This window comes from Dendrobates tinctorius, unplaced genomic scaffold (genome assembly GCF_039654945.1).
Source record: "Dendrobates tinctorius isolate UK_male_01 unplaced genomic scaffold, ASM3965494v1 ptg000027l, whole genome shotgun sequence".
In the NCBI taxonomy this organism is placed as follows: Eukaryota; Metazoa; Chordata; class Amphibia; order Anura; family Dendrobatidae; genus Dendrobates; species Dendrobates tinctorius.
Window position 1 is genome coordinate 9,055,001 of NW_027361695.1, and position 20,033 is coordinate 9,075,033.

Below are 20,033 nucleotides of genomic sequence, written 5' to 3' on the forward strand. Positions count from 1 at the left end.
TCCTGTATGGCAGCGAAGTCTGGGGTCCTCACACCTACCCAGACTGGTCAAGGTGGGATTCAAGCCCAACAGAAATATTCCACCTGGAATTCTGCAAGCACCTTCTCCAAGTCCATCGGAGCACCTCCAACAGTGCTTGCCGGGCCGAGCTGGGCAGATTCCCTCTACACCTAACGGTTCTAAAGAGGGCACTGTCATTCCGGGCTCACCTACGTAGGAGCAATCCAAGCTCCCATCACCATAAAGCCCTGACACATGTAGGGGAAACAGAAAAACCAGGACCCTCGGAACAGCTCACCCAAACCCAACCTGACCAGAAAACCAATCACAACAACCTGACAAAAGCCGGAATCAGGAAGATGGTAGACGAAGGCCAGGAGAGGTACGTAAGTGACTGGAAGAACGACATCATCAGCTCACAGAAACTGACCATGTACCAGAGTCTACAGAGAGACTACAGACTGGCTCCATACCTGGAGAAACTCCAGGACCCCAAAGACCGCAAGATCCTGAGCCGGTATAGACTCAGTGCCCACAGTCTGGCCATCGAATCCGGCCGACACAGGCAGAGCTACAAGCCCAGGGAGGAAAGACTGTGCCAACACTGTGACCAGGAGGCCCTGGAGGATGAGACCCACTTCCTGCTACACTGCTCCAAGTACTCAGCAGTGAGGGACACTCACTTCAGGAGACTCTCACATCTCTTCCCGGATTTCACCACCATGAAGGAGGAAGAGAAAGCATACATCCTGCTGGGGGAAGAAGAGAGAGCAGTGGAGATAGCAGCGCAATATGTGAACGAATGCCATAGACTGCGAGAAAGAGAACTCTGATATGCCATGGACTTCTATGGCACCCACCCTGGATATGCCCCAATCCCCCATCCACCTTCCCTATGCCATGGACTTCTATAGCCTCATCCTGGATCTGCCCCCATGCCGCCATCCACCTTCCCTATGCCATGGACTTCTATAGCCCCAACCTGGATCTGCCCCATCCACCTTTCCTACAGCCCCTTCCCAACATCCCTACAGTCCCTATCCCTATTCCCTTCTGTACACCTGCTTTGGCAAAACTAATGTGTATTTAGTCCTGCCAATAAAGCTTCTTTGAATCTTGAATCTTGAATCTATATATATATGTATATGTATATGTATGTATATGTATGTGTATGTATATGTATGTATATGTATATGTGTATATGTATATATGTATATATGTATATATATATGTATATATGTGTATATGTATATATATGTATATATGTATATATATATGTATATATATGTATATATATGTGTGTGTATATATATGTGTGTGTGTATATATATATATATATATATATATATATATATATATATATATATATATGTAATTTTTTGCCGTGAGCCGCCGCACTGATGTACGTCAATTTCAATAAAGTTTTTAAAGAGTTTGATGGCTGCTGCCTTCAAAGCCGTCCAATAAGTGACATGTGTTTGACGTTACAGAAAACATTTGTTTTGCATATTTGTAGCGCGTTCTCACTGCTGCTCTTGCTATCTTCTTAGCCTTGTCCTATTTATAAATGGCAGACGGTCTCAATTTAAGCAGAGTGCGCACGAACTCCGCAAAGTTTATTGTACAGCAGTACCGAGATGATTACCGGCCAGCAGGGATTTCTTCACCAAAATCTTCATATATACCTTCTTAACCTTGTATATCTCATACTGTGCCTGGAGTTGACGCAGACTGCGGGGGAGTTGACGCAGACTGCGGGGGAGTTGACGCAGACTGCGGGGGAGTTGACGCAGACTGCGGGGAGCAAAGCCCAATAAAACTGTTTAATGTTATTGCTGTCTTGTTACATTCTGATGGATTTTAGTATCTTTCATTTCACATAGTCTATGGCAATCATCTCAAGCGGACAACTCCCAGTGTGTACTTATCCCTGCATGCTGGGAGTCGTGGTCACGCTGGGGACCCACTGGTTGCAGACCACTGTCCTGGGGTCATTTATCAGTGTTTTGTATGAGACTACCTTGCGAGACAGGATCTAATGCCCGAGAAGGGAGCGGGACGGAGCCTTTTAATGTACTGATTGTATATTAATGAACAGCCAGGCGGGAGGCCTCTGCCAAAACTCGGCAAGAAAAAGGAGCCAACAATATCAATTTGAACTTTGCACTCTGCAAGTGTGAAGTGATGTCGGTGAAAGGAGTTTACGGCACAAGTGCGGCTCGGGCGGCTCCCTTTGAAGCTCATTTTCAACTTCAGTAAAACAGAGGAGTGTAATAATTCATCTTGGGGAAAGATTTCCTTTTCTACTTGGCCCGCTCTCCTCCGAACGTCCCCACCGCAGCTCCAGGAGGGCCACGAATCCTGCACAAAATGAGCGGATTGTTTTTATTGTACTTTTACGTTCATTTTCTCACCGTATTCAGATGCCTGTTTGCAGTCAGTGAATGGAAACGCTCAATTTAGGTTTTTTTTTTTTTAAGTCTCGGGATGAGGACTTATCTTTCATCCTAGAGCTGCCTAGGATCGATTCGCTGAAAATTTCCATGCATATTTATGGCGCCGTTAATAAAAAAAGAAAAAAAAAAAAATCAACGCAGAAGTTTCATACATGGTCGGAAAATTAAGAGTTGGCCCCCAATGTTTTATCAGAAATGTGAATATCCCTTCTTCATAGATGGAGCTTGTAAATCCAATTTGGCCATTTTAACGCTTATTGACATTTTCATCCGTTCTCGAGATTACAATTTTTTTTCTTTTGAAAACATTGCCGGAGTATCAGACTTTCTTTATTGGGATTCTAGGCTAAAGAAACGTCAATTTTTAAAAAAAAAATTTTTTTTTATAGTCCTATAAATGTTTTATTTCATATGTAAATCAGAAGTTTTTTAAACTTTTGGAACATTTCGAACTTGGAGGTTTTCGAAAGACGGTAACTCCTTTTTTTTTCGCGTTCCTCCTGGAAATGCCATTAACGTTGTCCGCGGCCGTATTACAAGAAGGCCCGAGCTCGAGGCAGCATGGGAGGAAGTGTGTCACGTCTACGGGGAGGTTGGGAGCAGATTGGGAAATGCCCCCCGGTTATTTCTGCCGCAGACTCGTCCGGAAATGATTCTTAAGACCGGACCTAATGCTCTTCTGATGGCAGCGGCCATAGGCCAGGACTGAGCTGTGCTCTTTAGGTCTTCAGCTGAACTGTGGCTGGGTAATTATTCGGGACAGGTTTACTGTAGGGAGGTGTGAAGTGTTCCTCTGGCTTGTGGTACGGCAGGAAGGCCGAAGTTGGGGGGGAGGTGAAGGGATTTAAAGTGACTTCAATGGCAGCTGGAGGAAAGTAATTGAATTCTGTTTGTTCCTGGGTTATGGCATGTGAAATTGACTTTAGGTTCGTACAAAATTGTTTCGTCCACCATGGATGCGGCTGGAAGGACAGTTTTTCACATTGGGCAGGAGGGGCCTTTAAAAAAGCAAAAAACAAAAAAAAAAAAAAAAAACTTTGTCCATGAGTTGTCTACATTACATATTACGGTATTTTAAAGCCAGGTTTCATACCTTTAATTGATCACTACATTAACTTCCGAAAATAATAATTGGGCAACTCCTTACTACGAACAAACCTACAAAAACCACATGAGTTCACATAATGGCCAAATTTAAAGAACACTCTTTGTATGACTCACACAAAGTTTTTTTTTTTTTTTGCACAAAAAAACTTATTTTTATTCATTAATAATGACATAAAACACATATAAATACAAAACCAATGAGTGTATATAAAGAGGAAGACTGAGCAGCATAACCTCTCGACACAGTAAAATAACAGCAGAGCACCGTATGGAAAAGTGGCCAAAAGGCAGGGTCTAGCATAGGACGTAAGGTACGAGACTAAAGACAAGTTTTTATAGATCAATCTCGTAATAAAAAACGCCTGTGCATTTTAAAGTGCCATAGTCGTGCAAAATAGTGTGCAAACGTGATGTTTATCAGACTGGGGAAACATCCCCTCACACACACCTGCTGTATATAAGTAGTCACCCTGTCTGTCCAATCACTTACAGCTATGCCCTGTGATCACACCAACGCTATAAGTGCACAAAGGATGTATATCTTACCCATGTAGGGGGTTGAGTAGCGCTGGCTCCGCCCCAACGCGTTTCGCTCTAAGGGCTTCCTCAGGGGGGTCTGTGTCAACTGTTTCCACAGTCTGATAAACATGACGTTTACACACTATTTTGCACGGCTATGGCACTTTAAAATGCACAGGCATTTATTACAAGATTAATCAATAAAAACTTGTCTTTAGTCTCGTACCTTATGTCTTATGCTCTTAGACCCTGCTTTTTGGCCACTTTTCCATACGGTGCTCTGCTGTTATTTTACTGTGTCGAGTGGTTATGCTGCTCAGTCTCCACTTTACATACACTCATTGGTTTTGTATTTGTGTTTTATGTAATTATTAATGAATAAAAATAACTATACATTTTTGCACAAAAAACTGTTTTTGTGTGATTCATACAAAGAGTGTTCTTTAAATTTGGGCATTTTGTGAACTCGTGGTTTTTGTAAGTTTGTACGTTACATATTAGCCTGAAAAGTGTTTTCTCAAAATATATCAAGCCGTTAAAAGGGTTTTCTGGTTCCCTCGGCTACACAAAACCCCAAAACTGCTTTTACTCGGCCTCCCCAGGCCCCGCACCTGAGGCGTCAATTGTACAATGTATGTCGTAATTATCAGAGGTATGGTAATGATCTTCTCATATGGAGTAAAAAGATCTTTTAGGCCCACTAGGCTCCAAATCCCATATTCGATTGCAGCCCCCGCACCTATTGTAGTCCATCTGAGTCTGCGTCACTCTTCCCGGTGTCTGTAATTGTCTGCAGCGTTGACAGCGACACTCCAGCCAAGAAAAGCTCAGCAGCGCTGCTCGAGTAATGGCATAAGTCATTCAGCTTGGTTATTGACTAATATTGTCTAATAATGCCCAATACCTCTCTTGCTCTGTAGAGGTGCTGTAGGGAAATTGAACACTTGGCAACAGGTTCCCCCACATGTTACAATGGAACTCTAATATCCTTTTGTAAGAAAACAGTGTCATAGCCTATAACGTTCCTTTGCTACCCCCTACATGGCTCAGTAAGTTGGTATCTAGAAAATCTGTAATTGGTTGGTACCACTCGCTGCCATATCCTGAACACGTTGCCTGTGGTTTTGGGTTTCCATTTGTCCTTGCAGCCATTTTTTGTTTTTGGTAGACACTGATCAGACGGGTGATGAAATGTTGCGTCAGCCACCTCCCATAGTTTTTCACCCTTGCATGCAGAAACTCCTGGCAAAATCTTTCTCCCCCTGATGAATAAAGAAACTTTGGAAGGATTCGGTTCACTTAGCCCTTGAGTTTTGTAGACGTTAAAACCGGATTGTGTAGCTGTCATCTGCAGAAAATGGTGTTGGGCAAACAATGGTGAGCGTAATAAATCACACACTCACCACAGCGCTCACCTCTATTGATTTATTCCGCCACGTGTTTACCTAATGAGAGATCTGCGCAAAGCTGCCATAGGTGTAGGTCAGAGAGTGAGGAAAGATGAAAGAGGAGGAAGGAAAATGCCGAGCCTCGTCGATAATCTCTATTGTTCCGAGGTGCAGTGGCGAATGATTCATGGAGGGGGCGCTGGAATGAGCCCGGTTTATGCAATCGTGGTTGCACAGCCCTGGATAAATATTGACAAGCCTAGATCTTGGCAGGTCTCTCGTGTTATCCACCCATGAAAATAAAAGATCTTTTCACCGGTAGATTGCTGTTGTTCGAATAGACCCTAGCAAGTTAGTGCAAGAGGAACAGTCAGGCTGTTGTGCTCCAAACTGCTTCCATCATCCTGTCCTACACAGGTAGGAAAGCTGAGCTTGTGATGAGGCAGAACTCTGCTGATATTACAAAGTACATGGTCTTCAATGTACCGTACTTACCAACGACAAGGACACCTCCTGCAGGAGATGGCAAGTCTTGGGTGCCTGGCAAATCTTCCCAAAATGTCCACTAAATCAGCAGTTCTATCATGGTGGTGGCATTGGAAAGACAAAGGAGCGTAGCCTGATAAAGGGCGTGTAATTGGGGGTAAGAATTTTTTGAGATTAGGCCATCCAAGCTGCGATTGGTTGATCTTGACAACAAGACCAGTTTCAGTGGTAAGCTGGATCCTGATCCTTTGCTGCTTTCCATGTGTATTGAAAACTGAGCTCCAACGGTTGCCTTGTGGCAACAAGTAGAGTTTTAAAAATCAAAACTGGGTACTCATTGGTTGTTCTGGTCAACAACGTCCGGTTCAGAATCCGAACTGGGTTCTTCTGATTGGTTGATTTGGGCAACAAGGATCATTTTAATTGAAAGTGGGAATGATACGGATCAGTCATGTCTGATTTTGGACAGCTGATCATTTTGTTCTCCCTGAGATAAGCCGCCAGCAAACGGGCTTGTATAGAACACCGGATCAGTCCAACGCTCCTGTATATGGGAGAGTTGCGTAAGATACTTTTCGGCTGAATGATCGTCAGAACCATCGTTTGACCGATGGCAATCTAATGTTTATGGGGGGGGAGCTTTAGTCTAAGTAAAGCTAGTCTATGTAATATGTGTTAATGAGTTTGCTCTCTCGCCCCCAAGATCAGTAGCTGATGAAGTGTCTACACAACAGATTACAATGTAATACTCCACTTGCACATTTCGGATACCTGATCAAGGTCACACAAACTCAGCCTTGTTGACTGTATTCCTTAATGGATCCTAAAGTCTAAAGCGGGATCTGATAAGTCCTAAACATGTGGCTGCAGAGCAGATGAAAGGACTGATATTTTTGGAAGGCTTTCTTCTGGTTATGAATGTGACAGATGACACATGGAGAGAATTGGAAGTCGTTCACATGCTGATGAGTCTGATCCTCCGGAGGCTTTTGCTGCGCTCGTAGCTGCTACTGAGAATGCGTCTCTAGAAATGTTGTTTCATCTGCTTGTAGACAACCTGATTACAAAACCAAGAGGATGCATTCACACTGGCCGATTATCGTCAACAATACACATTAGACTCTTGGTCGACATTCGTCTATGCATGGAAGTCCTAAAATACAGTTTAGGAGAAATATAGGATCCCTATAAAATGTCTGAGGGTAAAGTTTAGGGGTCTAATAGAAAATCACCGATTATACATCTGTGGGAGGAAGGTAATGGACCTTTAGGGAAAGGTCCATTCACCAATTTGAGACCTAACAGCAAGCGGATGCCTCCAGGACTGAAACTACCAGTATTGACATTTTTATTAAGTTGGTCACCGATGAATTGAAGGCAATTAGCCTAAGGTAGAGAAGTCATCAATCTAATCTGTCCACCGATGAGCGAAAAACACTATATGACTTAGCTAGTAGTGACAAGATCATTATTAAAGCATCTGACACAGGCGAAAATCTGGTAGTTTTGGATCATGAGGTCGATAAATGTATGTCTTTGGATATCTTTCAAGATAAAGTTAGATACAGGGTCTTGAGCAAGCATCCCGCTAGAGAATTTGAACAAAAACTATTGATGATTTGTCAAGAGTGCTGAACTCCAAAGTTATCTTGACTAATGAATACAATTTCATGTATTCAAAATTCCAAATGTTGGCAACTTTCTACGCGCTCCCAAAATTATGTAAGGGGTTGAGCCCATTGAAAGTACGCCCCATTGTATCCGGGATGAATTGCATCTCTTAGAATGCCAATATTTACATCGATAAAATCCTCAGATCTTTTGTTGTCGCTTTTCCCTCTTCTATAAGGGACACATCCGATCTCTTAGTTTGGAGGATACCACTTTTGGTCCAGGTACTCGTTTAGCATTATTAGATGGTGAAGCTCTTTATAGCAGCATCCCCCCCCGCTGTGCTGGTACTTCCTGAGGTCTTGGGTGGACACATAGGTGAGAGATTGGATCTATTGAGACCCAAAATAGGTAAGAGACTCATTCCATCTAAAGACTCATTGCTACTTTTGATGATGGGGCGGGACAGATCAAAGAGGTTATTACACAGACATTGGGCTATCCTGAGGGCAGATCCAGATTTATATGATCTAGTCCCCCTCCTCCTGTCCAGCAATCACCTTTTGCAGATGGAGGTCCATCAGGGACCAGTTGGTCCACAGCTTTATACTGCAACTAAAAAACCAACAACATGGTTAGCCAACAGGGCAAATGGTACCTTATAGGTGCGGCAGATGCAAATTCTGTAAGTATATACAAGTGACAAATATCTTAAGGAGTGAAGCAACGAATCAAATATACCAGTGCAGAGAATTTGCAAACTGACTTACAACAGGTGTTAGGCTGGTTTTATACTTGCCATGTTTTTTGCGGTCCTTTTTTGCGGGCCGTATGGTCGTGATTTTTGCGGTATTACGTAAAAACGGGCCGCAAAAAACCTTCGCGGATCGCCGTTTTTCCCTGTTATAACAAATGGCAGGGAAAAAAAATGGCGATCTGCAAATATGGTGTACCGCAAAAACAAGCAAACGTTGTTTTTGCGGTATCATTGAAATGCTTTGCAGCCGTGTCCGTAAGCCGTGAAAATTATCGAGCAAGCTCGATATATTTTCACGGCCGCAAATATGGCCCTCCTACTAATTTTCGCAGGCCGATTTTGCGGCCCCATAGAAATCTATTGGGGCCACAAAAACATGGGAAGTGTAAAACCAGCCTAATCCATCTTCAAATGTTCTTGCCCGTTTGACTACGTAGGGAAGACTAAACGAAAATTTAGGAGAAGGGTAGGGGGATCATATTGGGGGCATTCTTAATGCATGTGACACCCCCATATTTAAGCACATAATTTCGTAAGAGTTCTGATTTCTTGGTCATTGGGTGCATCTCTAAAAATGAGCGACAGTACAGGAAATGGTCATAGGGCATAAGTTGAGATAAGCGGATTGCTTCTCGCAAACACAGTCCAGGTCAGTGCTCTCTGGACAGGAGCTGTGCGAATTTCTCGAGCATGTGGGGCTCCCGAGCAATTTATTCAGTGGCCTTGCGGATGTTGTGTGGTACATAGGTGATGTTTCGTCAAATTTGACTAACAATAAGTTGAGCCAGAAGGGAATTTGCCCAGCTTGTGTCCTCGGCTAGAGAGCACTGATCTGAATCATGGACTCGGGTCACGCAAAGAGATCGTCTGATCTCTAGACACAACCTGTAGAGGGAGATATTTTTTGCCTAGCGCAGTCTATGTCCATATGTTTAATTTTTGCTTGTGGAAAGAAAACTATAATATACGTACTGTCAAGATTTGTTCCCGTATGCCAGCTGTGCCAATTGGACAGAACGTCATATGTGACAACAGCGTGAGAAGTTTGCTCTTCGCATGCGCAGTACGAGTGTTCTGGTGCATGCGCATCACAAGAACCAGAGCATGACTCGGGTGTCGTAAGATGGAGCTGGGAGGAATGGTGAGTGACCTTAGAAAATAGTAGGAAGGTGCAAGTAATGGATCGTGTGTCTACTGAAGTGAGTGAAGGCTGGACTTTGAAGGAAGCCGAAACGCGTTAGAGCATTAGTATGCATTTTAAAGATGGGAAATAAGTTTTTGGGAAAATTGAAGATTGCTGTAGGATCCCCTATTAAGTTTTTTTTCTTTTTTTGTCACTTGGGTACTTACAACAAGTTCAGGAACTTCTTCATATTGGTAAGTTGGAGTCCTACCACTTTCTCAGCACTTTTAACCTTTTATCCAAAATTCAGGAGAAACCCCGTAGGTAACAAAAACCTCAATACCCCAACCACTTCACCGCTCAAAATTCTTTTCTGTGTGTGATTCTATGTGATGGCGACCGCGGCTGAAATATTATCTCCGCCGATTATGGTCGACCACAGAGAACACACTTCACTGCGCTGAAATCATACCTGATAAATCACCAGTGTTTTGAGCCTCAGTTATTTCAGGCCGCATGGAAGTCTTAAATGTTTGCTTAATTTCTAAGACCTCTGGCGACGCAGACGCCCAGACAGATGCTTTTAAGATGGAGTCAACTTCTGTAACGGCGGCACGCGATGCAAATGTTTTGAAGGTGGCTCTTTAAAGTATAAATTCTAAGAAATGATTTAGATCATAAAAGATGGAAAGTAGGATTCTCTTTAATACATAACTCTGTAAACTTTTTTTTGTAATCCATAACAGTGCTCCAGTCGTTAGGCTGTACCTTGTAAATGCTAGACAGCTCGTTTCTTCCCTGGCATCTTAAGCCTGATGTCCAGATGACTTTGCTACATGCTGACTTTTGGAACGCATTTCATAGCAAATGGTGAGATCTGCACTGAAATTTGGCGAGGCTTCCACAACACGACGGGCAAGCCCCTGAAGCTGCTGCCGTCCTATAGACCAGGGTTCCCCAACTCCAGTCCTCAAGGCCCACCAACAGGTCATGTTTTCAGGATTTCCCTTGTGTTGTACAGGTGATGAAATTATCACCTGGGCAATACTAAGGAAATCCTGAAAACATGACCTGTTGGTGGGCCTTGAGGACTGGAGTTGGGGAACCCTGCTATAGACTTTAAATCTAGTGTGGTCAAATCAGGCGATCAATGGGGTCTCTGGCTCAGCAGTTTCACCTTCACTGCACTGTGATAGAATATTTAGCTTTGTTGCCTATTTGTTGGCCCCCATACATATTAGACTAAAGTTGGCTAAACCTTCGACTATCTATATGATTGGCTGTCAGGCTAACGAGTGTGGGGGCCTCCTGACGCCCTGACTATAGAAGATCTTGGAGGAGAGACCTTTCCAGCAATTTGTAGTTCCTATGGCCTATCTAGGAATGGTGGAGCGTTGTGGGGTTGGTTTAGGTAAGACTTCTATCTAATGACTATGGTTAGGGAAGACGGCTACCTTAAGTTTATGGTGGGGACTTTGGTATCTGACCTGATCTTTAGTTTGTTCAGTCCCACCTCCGACCCACTACAAAACTTTTGACATTCTATCAGATATTTTATTCTTTCCCGATTGGTTCCCTGCAGAATGAGTGACCTTTTATCACCATTTTCACACCCATGTGTTTTTGGTTTAGTTATCCTCTTCATAATGAATGTTGTGTTTTTGGCAAAAACCAGGGTTGGCAATGGAATCCATACTTATTACTTTATTTTCACTTTTCAATAATTATTTTTGTGAATGTAAAAAAAATTGCCTTTTTAGGGATGAATGTGCTAAGGAAAATACAGCTAAATATAAGTTTTGGATTAACGGGAACACAAAAGAAATGGAAAAGCTTTAAGTGCCAGTGTAGACCCCACTTCTCTTTTGCTCACTGTTTCTTTTTTTTGCTCACTGTTTCTTTTTTTTGCTCACTGTTTCTTTTTTTTGCTCACTGTTTCTTTTTTTTGCTCGCTGTTTCTTTTGTTTGCTCGCTGGTTCTTTTGTTTGCTCGCTGGTTCTTTTGTTTGCTCGCTGGTTCTTTTGTTTGCTCGCTGGTTCTTTTGTTTGCTCGCTGGTTCTTTTGTTTGCTCGCTGGTTCTTTTGTTTGCTCACTGGTTCTTTTGTTTGCTCACTGGTTCTTTTGTTTGCTCACTGGTTCTTTTGTTTGCTCACTGGTTCTTTTGTTTGCTCACTGGTTCTATTTTTTTTGCGCTGGTTCTATTTTTTTTGCGCTGGTTCTATTTTTTTTGCGCTGGTTCTATTTTTTTTGCGCTGGTTCTATTTTTTTTGCGCTGGTTCTTTTTTGCGCTGCTCCTTTTTTTTTTTTGCGTGCTGGTTCTTTTGCGCGCTGGTTCTTTTTTTGCGCGCTGGTTCTTTTGCGCGCTGGTTCTTTTGCGCGCTGGTTCTTTTGCGCGCTGGTTCTTTTGCGCGCTGGTTCTTTTGCGCGCTGGTTCTTTTGCGCGCTGGTTCTTTTTTTGCTAGCTGGCTCGCTCTCTTGCTCTCACTGCTCTGTCCTGTAACACAGTGACAACCTTTCATTTTGAATGGACTTTGTGTAATGCTAAATGTCCCCTATGGTGGTGTTGCAGGGAAATCTAACCCTTACTACCAAGTTTCTGTGCACATTGCAGTTGATCACTGGGAGAACTAACAGGAAGGAGCACTGTGTGGATCTATGAATTGTCAGAGTTCACTGCGGAGATTCCTTCTAACAAGGCAACAGTATCATTATAAAAATTATTAAATATTCTACCATCATTTATGGTTTAAGGTTTTTGGTTTTTTTTCCTGATCTGTTCGTGTCCCTTTAACAGCAACGTTCACGTAGTACGCCATTATCTCTATGCACCAGCATTTGTCAGGCTGCATTATATGTGATTTAATATGTCATACGGTTATTTTATTTGTCCATTAAGACTTCCTCACTACGATTCAAATCAGTAGTGACACTTTCAACCTAACCTCATTATGTGGTTAACCAGTAATGCAATCTCCTCCGAGCAAATTACATTTTTGTCCTACATGTTATCAAATGAGGCCTGGGCTCTGAACGCACTGTCAGTCTATGTCTCATACGGCTTTCATTCAAGTAGATGTTTTGCAATTTAGGCTGAATGGCCGCTAAGACTTTCTTTTATCAAGGGCCTTCGTGTAACAAAGGAATAGTTCTGGTGTGCACATTGCTCGGCCTCCGCTATAAGATCGTTACAAAATAGGTTTCGGCGTCCATGGATCATAATACAATAATGGCATCAAACATGTAAGGAGCTTATTGAATGGAACATGTATTGTACCAGGAGCTCGTACACTTAATATATTGGCTGCACTACCTACAAGGGTCACATACTTTTTGGAAAGTGTCTGTCAGCATGTATATATTTAAATCTATGATTTTAATCCTGCTTTCCCATCTTTGCCAGTCTCCAAACATACAGTAAGTGTATCTGTCCTAAACACAACCTACAGAAAAGTATGGCATTGCAGCACTCATCCCCCGTGCGTTTGTCGCACATGCAATCCAAATTTGTTTAGGAACTGTGCCAATTCTCATGCTCTAGAGCTTAATATTCATTCATTTTCAGCACACGGTTAGGCCTCTTTCACACTTCAGTTTTTTACAATCAGTCACAATCCACCAGGTTTTGAAAAAAACGGATCCTCAATTTTTTTTTTGAGGATCCGTTTTTTTTCCCCATTGACTTGCTTTAATGGCGGATTGTGACGGATTGCCGTCCGTTGCATCCGTTTTTTTGAGGATCCGCCAAAAGTTGCTGTCCGTCACCATCGTCAAAGATTTCAAAACGGAGCTTGTCACGTTTTTTTCTCTGGCGGATCCTCCAGACACTCATTTAACCCGAAATTCTTTCTGGGTGCCGGACAAAAAAAATCTCCCTCTCTTCCTCTCTCCCTCTCTGCCAGCGTTTCCTTTAAATAAAAACGGATCCTGTGCCATCCGTTCACATCAGTTAAGAAAGGATCCGCTTGTCTGACTTTTTGGCGGATTTGAACTGATGCAAAAAACTGAAGTGTGAAAGAGGCCTTACCAGCATACTGTCAGCACTATAAGTGTAGGGACTTGCTTTTTCTCACTTCTCAACATCGGAACTGAAAGTCCTGCCTCCCCATGTATGTAATCTGACAAATAGAAAAACAGTACTTAAATAAAGCCGTATCCCCCCTACTTCCTGTAGAGTGACAAGACCCCTCTTCCACACTGACTGTAGAAAGGAAAAGACTGTCCCTTTCCATCTCAGTTTCTCCCCTCCCGTCCCGCTCCCGTCTCGGGCTCTCCCCTCCCCTCCCGTCCCGCTCCCGTCTCGGGCTCTCCCCTCCCGTCCCGCTCCCGTCTCGGGCTCTCCCCTCCCCTCCCGTCCCGCTCCCGTCTCGGGCTCTCCCCTCCCGTCCCGCTCCCGTCTCGGGCTCTCCCCTCCCATCCCGCTCCCGTCTCGGGCTCTCCCCTCCCGTCCCGCTCCCGTCTCGGGCTCTCCCCTCCCGTCCCGCTCCCGTCTCGGGCTCTCCCCTCCCGTCCCGCTCCCGTCTCAGGCTCTCCCCTCGCCTCCCGTCCCGCTCCCGTCTCGGGCTCTCCCCTCCCCTCCCGTCCCGCTCCCGTCTCGGGCTCTCCCCTCCCCTCCCGTCCCGTTCCGCTCCCGTCTCGGGCTCTCCCCTCCCCTCCCGTCCCGTCCCGCTCCCGTCTCGGGCTCTCCCCTCCCCTCCCGTCCCGTCCCGCTCCCGTCTCGGGCTCTCCCCTCCCCTCCCGTCCCGTCCCGCTCCCGTCTCGGGCTCTCCCCTCCCGTCCCGCTCCCGTCTCGGGCTCTCCCCTCCCCTCCCGTCCCGCTCCCGTCTCGGGCTCTCCCCTCCCCTCCCGTCCCGTCCCGCTCCCGTCTCGGGCTCTCCCCTCCCCTCCCCTCCCGTCCCGCTCCCGTCTCGGGCTCTCCCCTCCCACACTTTAAAACAGGCAGAGGACAGTATATTAAAAAGATGGGAGATACATAGTATCCAGCAGTGTTAGTCATTTTGCGGAGGTTGAGGAAGAAGTGATTTGCAAATTATATATTTTGAACATTCGCAAATGGGATCACGTTGACGCAAAGTTTTTAGAATATTTTTTTGCTATGTACTCTGCACAGGCCCAAAATGTTGTCTTTTCCCTCAGCTAGAAATCCCATTTATTTAAGCTCTTGAATCTGTGCCTTTACAGGTCCTATGCGGCTTGTATCTCAGATGTGGTACAATCTGATTTTGCAAATATACCAAGTAACAGGGCCGAGAGGGTGTTTTACTGCAGAAGTAATGAGTTTGCCGGTTTTCAGTCATTTTGGGGTTGTCCAATTAGATTTGATTAACCCTTAGTTACGTGTTTTATTGTGTATGAACGTCACATTGGAGGTCAAAATCAATGTAAGAACTGAAGAGTGATTTCTGCTTTGGGGGTCTGCAGGCAAATACCACCATGAATGGAAGCCATATAATACCCCATTTCTCTTGCGGGAAAAATATGCAACCATCCACCACTTTCCCCAAAAATGGCCATATACCAGGAGTTATTAGTGATCTGCTAATCCATAGTTGGTACAGAAGGTGTTCCCCAAATAGGACAACCCACATACCCTGTTTACTGGGAGCCATTATAAAAAAAAATAATGCAGACTGGTATTTTAGGCGCTGCCCAGATTTCCCATTGATGATTTTTCTAGCTTCTCTACTGGAGCAAACATCTCATTAATTGCCATAATTCTACTAATGGCTTGGAAAATGGACAGACGAGCCTGTCGCTGACTAAACCCTCCAAGATTGATTTGTTTGACTCTCCGAAAACAAAGAAAAATAAATGAAAACAAAACACGGCCTAATCCGGTTGAATTTGCTGATTTAATTACCAGGGAAATCGGCATCCAGAGCATTTCACGTCTCCTCGTAGCGCCTTCTGTAATTGTCTTGTTTGCCCAAACTGAAAAAAGCTTTGCCGTTTCCTAAAGTGCTCTTGTATAACAGCGGATCGTTTTCTCCATGCGATCCAGAATAATTGTCAGGCAGGTATTTCTGCTGACCTCAGTGACTGCCATGTTCTGATTCGATTGCCTTTTTCTTTTTTTTTTTTTTTTTTTTTTTTTTTTTACTACAGAAACCTGAGCCACAACAAGCTGAAGGAGATCGATCCGGCCGCCTTTGTGGAGCTGCAGGGTCTACGGGAAGTGTGAGTGTATAGATATAATTTTTTTGTGTAGCTTTCGTTGGACTTTTCGAAGAGATCTCTGGTGCTTCAGCTGGAGGATTGAAACCAAATACCAGGTCCCCAGGCTCCGACTTCTTCTCCTGGTTCATTTCCATCAGCAGATTAGCCTTTTTGTTAATGTCTGTGTTTTTCTATTAAATTCCACCTTTTTTTTACTTTTACTCCTAGTTTTACTTTATCGGTTCGTTGATTTTGTTTTGGTTGTGATTGCAATAATGGAGTGGGAGTACCTAGGGTGGTGGTTGTCTTCTTCTAGACCAGTGTTCCCCAACTCCGGTCCTCAAGAGCCTCCAACAAGTCATCTTTTCAGGATTTCCTTAGTATTGCACTGGTGATAATTGCATCACCTAGACAGACAAGGATTCAAGCACCTGAGCAATACTAAGGAAATCCTGAAAACATGACCTGTTGGTGGCTCTTGAGGACCGGAGTTGGGGAACACTGGTCTAGACCAACACTACTATTTCTGACCACATTGGTATTAGCATTAGTCTATATCGCCGTAAAGGGGCAAATGTAAGGCTACCAGTAATCCTAAATGCCCACCTACAACCCCCAGATAGGGTGTGAACGTTGTTTATTCTCCCCTAAAAAATAAAAAAAAATTCTACGTGAGGAAATATTGGGTTTTTATGGACATGACGCACTCATTGCTCATGAAAGGCCGAAAAAAATAAATCGAAGCCTCCCAACCGGTGTTTTGAATTACGAACAGTTGTAGATCAGTCAAAACAAGCCATCGTTCGCTTCACCGAACCAGCCAACGAGATAGTTTACCATGGTCAAAAACGAACCTTTCATTAACGTCATGGGCTTACCTTTATGCTACGTTCAGATATTATGTGGCGGATTCAACTTTTCAGTTTGCAACACGTCTTCTAACATTTGCCATCCAATGCAAGTAGTTGGGGGCACTTTTTACTTTGTTCCCATACTCCTGAAGGAACATTTGCCCACCACTAAAATAAATGAGAATGAGCATGCAAATTATTTTCGAGAGAGATAAAAATGTAGATCAGCCCCACTAAACTAAGCAAAGGCCTCTGGTTGGATACCTACCATTTCTGCTGGAAAATATTTGCGTGTCAGCCTCAGATTATAGCTGTGGATGTAAAGTGGTTGTCCACTACTCCGGATAATCGCTTCGCAACTGCTATATTCCCCCATGTAAAATAGAAACTGCTTGTATTGACCGCCTTCAACTTGGGCAACAGGGCTTGCTTGACATTGTTACAAGAGCCCTGCAGCCAGTGAGAACACATTAATGGGCCACTTCACTCTCCCTTCCTTTAGACAAACGGGACATGCAGAGGAAGTGAGAGCTGCTGCCGTTCTGACTTTCTTTGGAAGTGAGAGGGAAGCGGTCCATTAGGGGGTCACTTACTGGCTGCAGGGCTCATATGACATAACGTCACAGGAGCCCCGGCACCGACTTTGCTGGAAAGACACGGGCCCCAGAGGTGAATAGAGATTGTTTCGATTTTACTTGGGTGAGTATAGTAATTGAGAAGGGGTTGTCCAAGTAGTTGACAACCCATTTTAAAGGAAAAAAATATTCTCCAAATGTCAAGCATTGGTCGTGTGGTGTGTGTTTTTTATTTTTTTTTTCGATGAATGTCTGTGAGCATTCTTAATGGAAGGCACTCGAAAATGTAAATAAATGTTGACCCCGTTTGTAATTTGACTGATTTCAAAGCTCTTCAAAAGTCCTGTATTCAGCTTCCACGTCATGAATACAACAGTGGGGGACGCTTACATTTTTGGGTCTGTGAAGCGCAACAGCCCTTTTAGTTTCAAGCTTCATCTATGTGAATATCATAAAGGTTGAATGGGTTAAAAATACCCAGAAGGACACCATAGTCTCCCCCCTTTTGTTTTTTTGTCTTGGGTCAGACTTATTCTTCATCATGGCCATCAGTAGTAATATGAGCAATGAAAGCGGGGCAGGAAAACTGGCACGGAACGCCAAATGATTAAAACACACCCCTATGGAATATATTTACTCTATAGCCAGTGCCTGAATGTAGGAAAATCCTGTCCCAAATCAAATTGGCACAGAAGCCACTGAATGAAGTGTCCTTGTTCCTAATGGAAGTAACAGATAATCCCTCCCGACCTCCGGTCTTCTTGCTGATCACATTCATTAATGAATCTGATAGATTGAACAAATGTCCCATATGACTGGCGAACATTGTAGGAATGTATCCGATATTGGAGGTTTGGATTCATTTCCCATACATTCAGGCATGTGTTGCTTTTTAACTCTCTCAAGAAAGTTTATTTCCCAAGTACCCCAAGCTCCAAGGCTAGGAATACTCAGAACAGCATAGTCATTCATGCATTTGCAAAAATTGGGGACTAGCGTGCCAAGGTGTCTTTTCTTATGCCTTTACTTTACTTCCGTTAATGCCTGATGTGACATTCATTGGATTCCTGCTCCAACCTGTTACTTAGCCGTGTTGCCTGATTCCTGCTCCGTCCTCATAGTTGCCTACTGTCAGATATTTCCATGACTCTTGTGCCGAAAGGGGTAAGGACTTGGGTGAACCCCAGTTGGGCTTTAGGGCATTCCGAGAAACTGTGGGGGAGTTTTCAGGAGGAATGGGGTGGGCAGTTGGACCTAAAATGTCCCCAGAAATGTTGACAACTATGTAGCCTTGATATTCCAGTCCGGTGAAAAATGAGGTTGTGTCCTCTGTTCAGGTCACTTGGCGTATGCTAATGACTTGGCTCTTGTCTGGCAGGGCATTGTGGCCCCATGGGAATGATTGATGGACACGCCACTTGTTGATGTCCTCTTGGCAGCTCTTGAAGTGAGAAGGCCATCAGTCACGGCCATGGGGGTGCGATTACGGCGTATTACTAGAGCCAAGTCATTAACATACGTCGAGCAACAGGAATAATGTTTCCCCCCCCACACACGTTTCTACATTTAACTAGGACATTTTTGGAATCATGGAATAGGGCTGTCTAATGTAATGGTGGCTGAGTAGGAGGCTTGGGGAACCTGACAGGCTCTTGGTGGGTACGTAGACTAGAACATAAGGAGCATAAGCAGTAAAGTATCCGTATACTAAGTGTTCAGAAAAGAAGCCACCTCCCCCAGAATCTAGGAAATTCCTTAAGAACTACATTCATAGCTTTGTTTTTGTGTATATGGTCTTACTCTTTCATGTAAACCTTCATTGGCACAATAGAGTGATCATCTTTTGTTAAATACTGATAATGAGATGATTCTGCCGACTCCGGCTCATTCTACACAGCAAAGCAGAAAGATGTGATACAGAAAAATGCCAGCCTAATTTGTTCTCCAACAGCTGAAAACCAGTAGTTTTTTTCTATCTGGATAGTTACAAAAAATACTAAATGTTCTATTTTTTTTTTCTGACCGACAAACAGATCTACATAATCTTGAAAGCAGCAGCTACTAGTCCTTTGAGTATATTACATGGTACTTTAATTGTGTTCCCAAACTTTCTGCCTTTTTAGACCTCTCCCCCCTTTATTTTTTGGAGATTAACATTACTTAGTACATCAGCTCTCAAGGTACCAATGGCCTGGGTTTTAAGAGCCTCTGTTTTCACTTGACACCAAATTGGCAGCTGGTCCATAAATATTTTACACGGAGAAACCCTCCTCAGCCCGGGCGGCTGTTTATGAGACGCAGAAAATACAGAGGTAGCCAAAAAACAATTATCCCGGCAGCAATAAAAAGCCACATATATTTTGCAGAATTAATAAATTTGTTCACGGTCCTTTTTAACGCCATGTCCAAAACGGGGGGAGGGGAACCCTCACCAGCGAAGACAAGTTAATGGCAAGATGACTGACTGGTTTGTCATAACACGATGCTCCGTATCACTTCCAGAAATGTCTTTCCTCGTCCTGCACAATGCCAGACAGAAGCCACGTTCTCCTCGTTACACCTCGCTAACCAATTTATCTTCACGTGATTAAATATGGCTGGTTTGTAAATTTTAATGAGGCCGCGCTATCGGTGTGATGGGATGTTTCAGCCAAACTGGTCTAAAGTCTATAATCGGTTGGCAAAAGCCCATATGGAAATGTCTTTATGGGTTTATTCTTGGGAGGGAAATCTTGCTTTCTCCTTTTTGATTGACTTTAGATTTCGGTAGAAGTCCTTCTCTGACATATAGAAGAAGTAGAACAGGTTTTTCTACTTTGAAGGCACCATAGCCCCTTGAAAATAATTATCATTTCCGGAATCTCCACTACTCCATGTTAGAAAACCCTTTCCACCTGCCTGACAAGAATCCGAAGTTATATGGCAAAAACTGCGGTCATCTGCCCAGAACGTTGGGTTGGAAGTTGGTCATATTAAAGACCTGTCTCTCTAGATCGAAAGCATCCCG

General features: G+C 43.8%; 1 protein-coding gene across 2 annotated transcripts in view; it reads left to right on the forward strand.

Annotated features, from left to right (window-relative positions):
- The window catches only part of LRIG1 (leucine rich repeats and immunoglobulin like domains 1), an 84,937-nt gene that overhangs the window by 20,212 nt on the left and 44,692 nt on the right, over positions 1-20,033 (forward strand). Inside the window, exon 2 of one of the 2 annotated variants that reach the window (XM_073569747.1) lies at positions 15,550-15,621. The exons of the other annotated variant lie outside the window; for it this stretch is intronic. Within the exon in view, the coding sequence (XP_073425848.1) occupies positions 15,550-15,621 (72 nt within the window). The remainder of the gene's footprint in view (positions 1-15,549; positions 15,622-20,033) is intronic. 2 annotated transcript variants of the gene reach the window in all.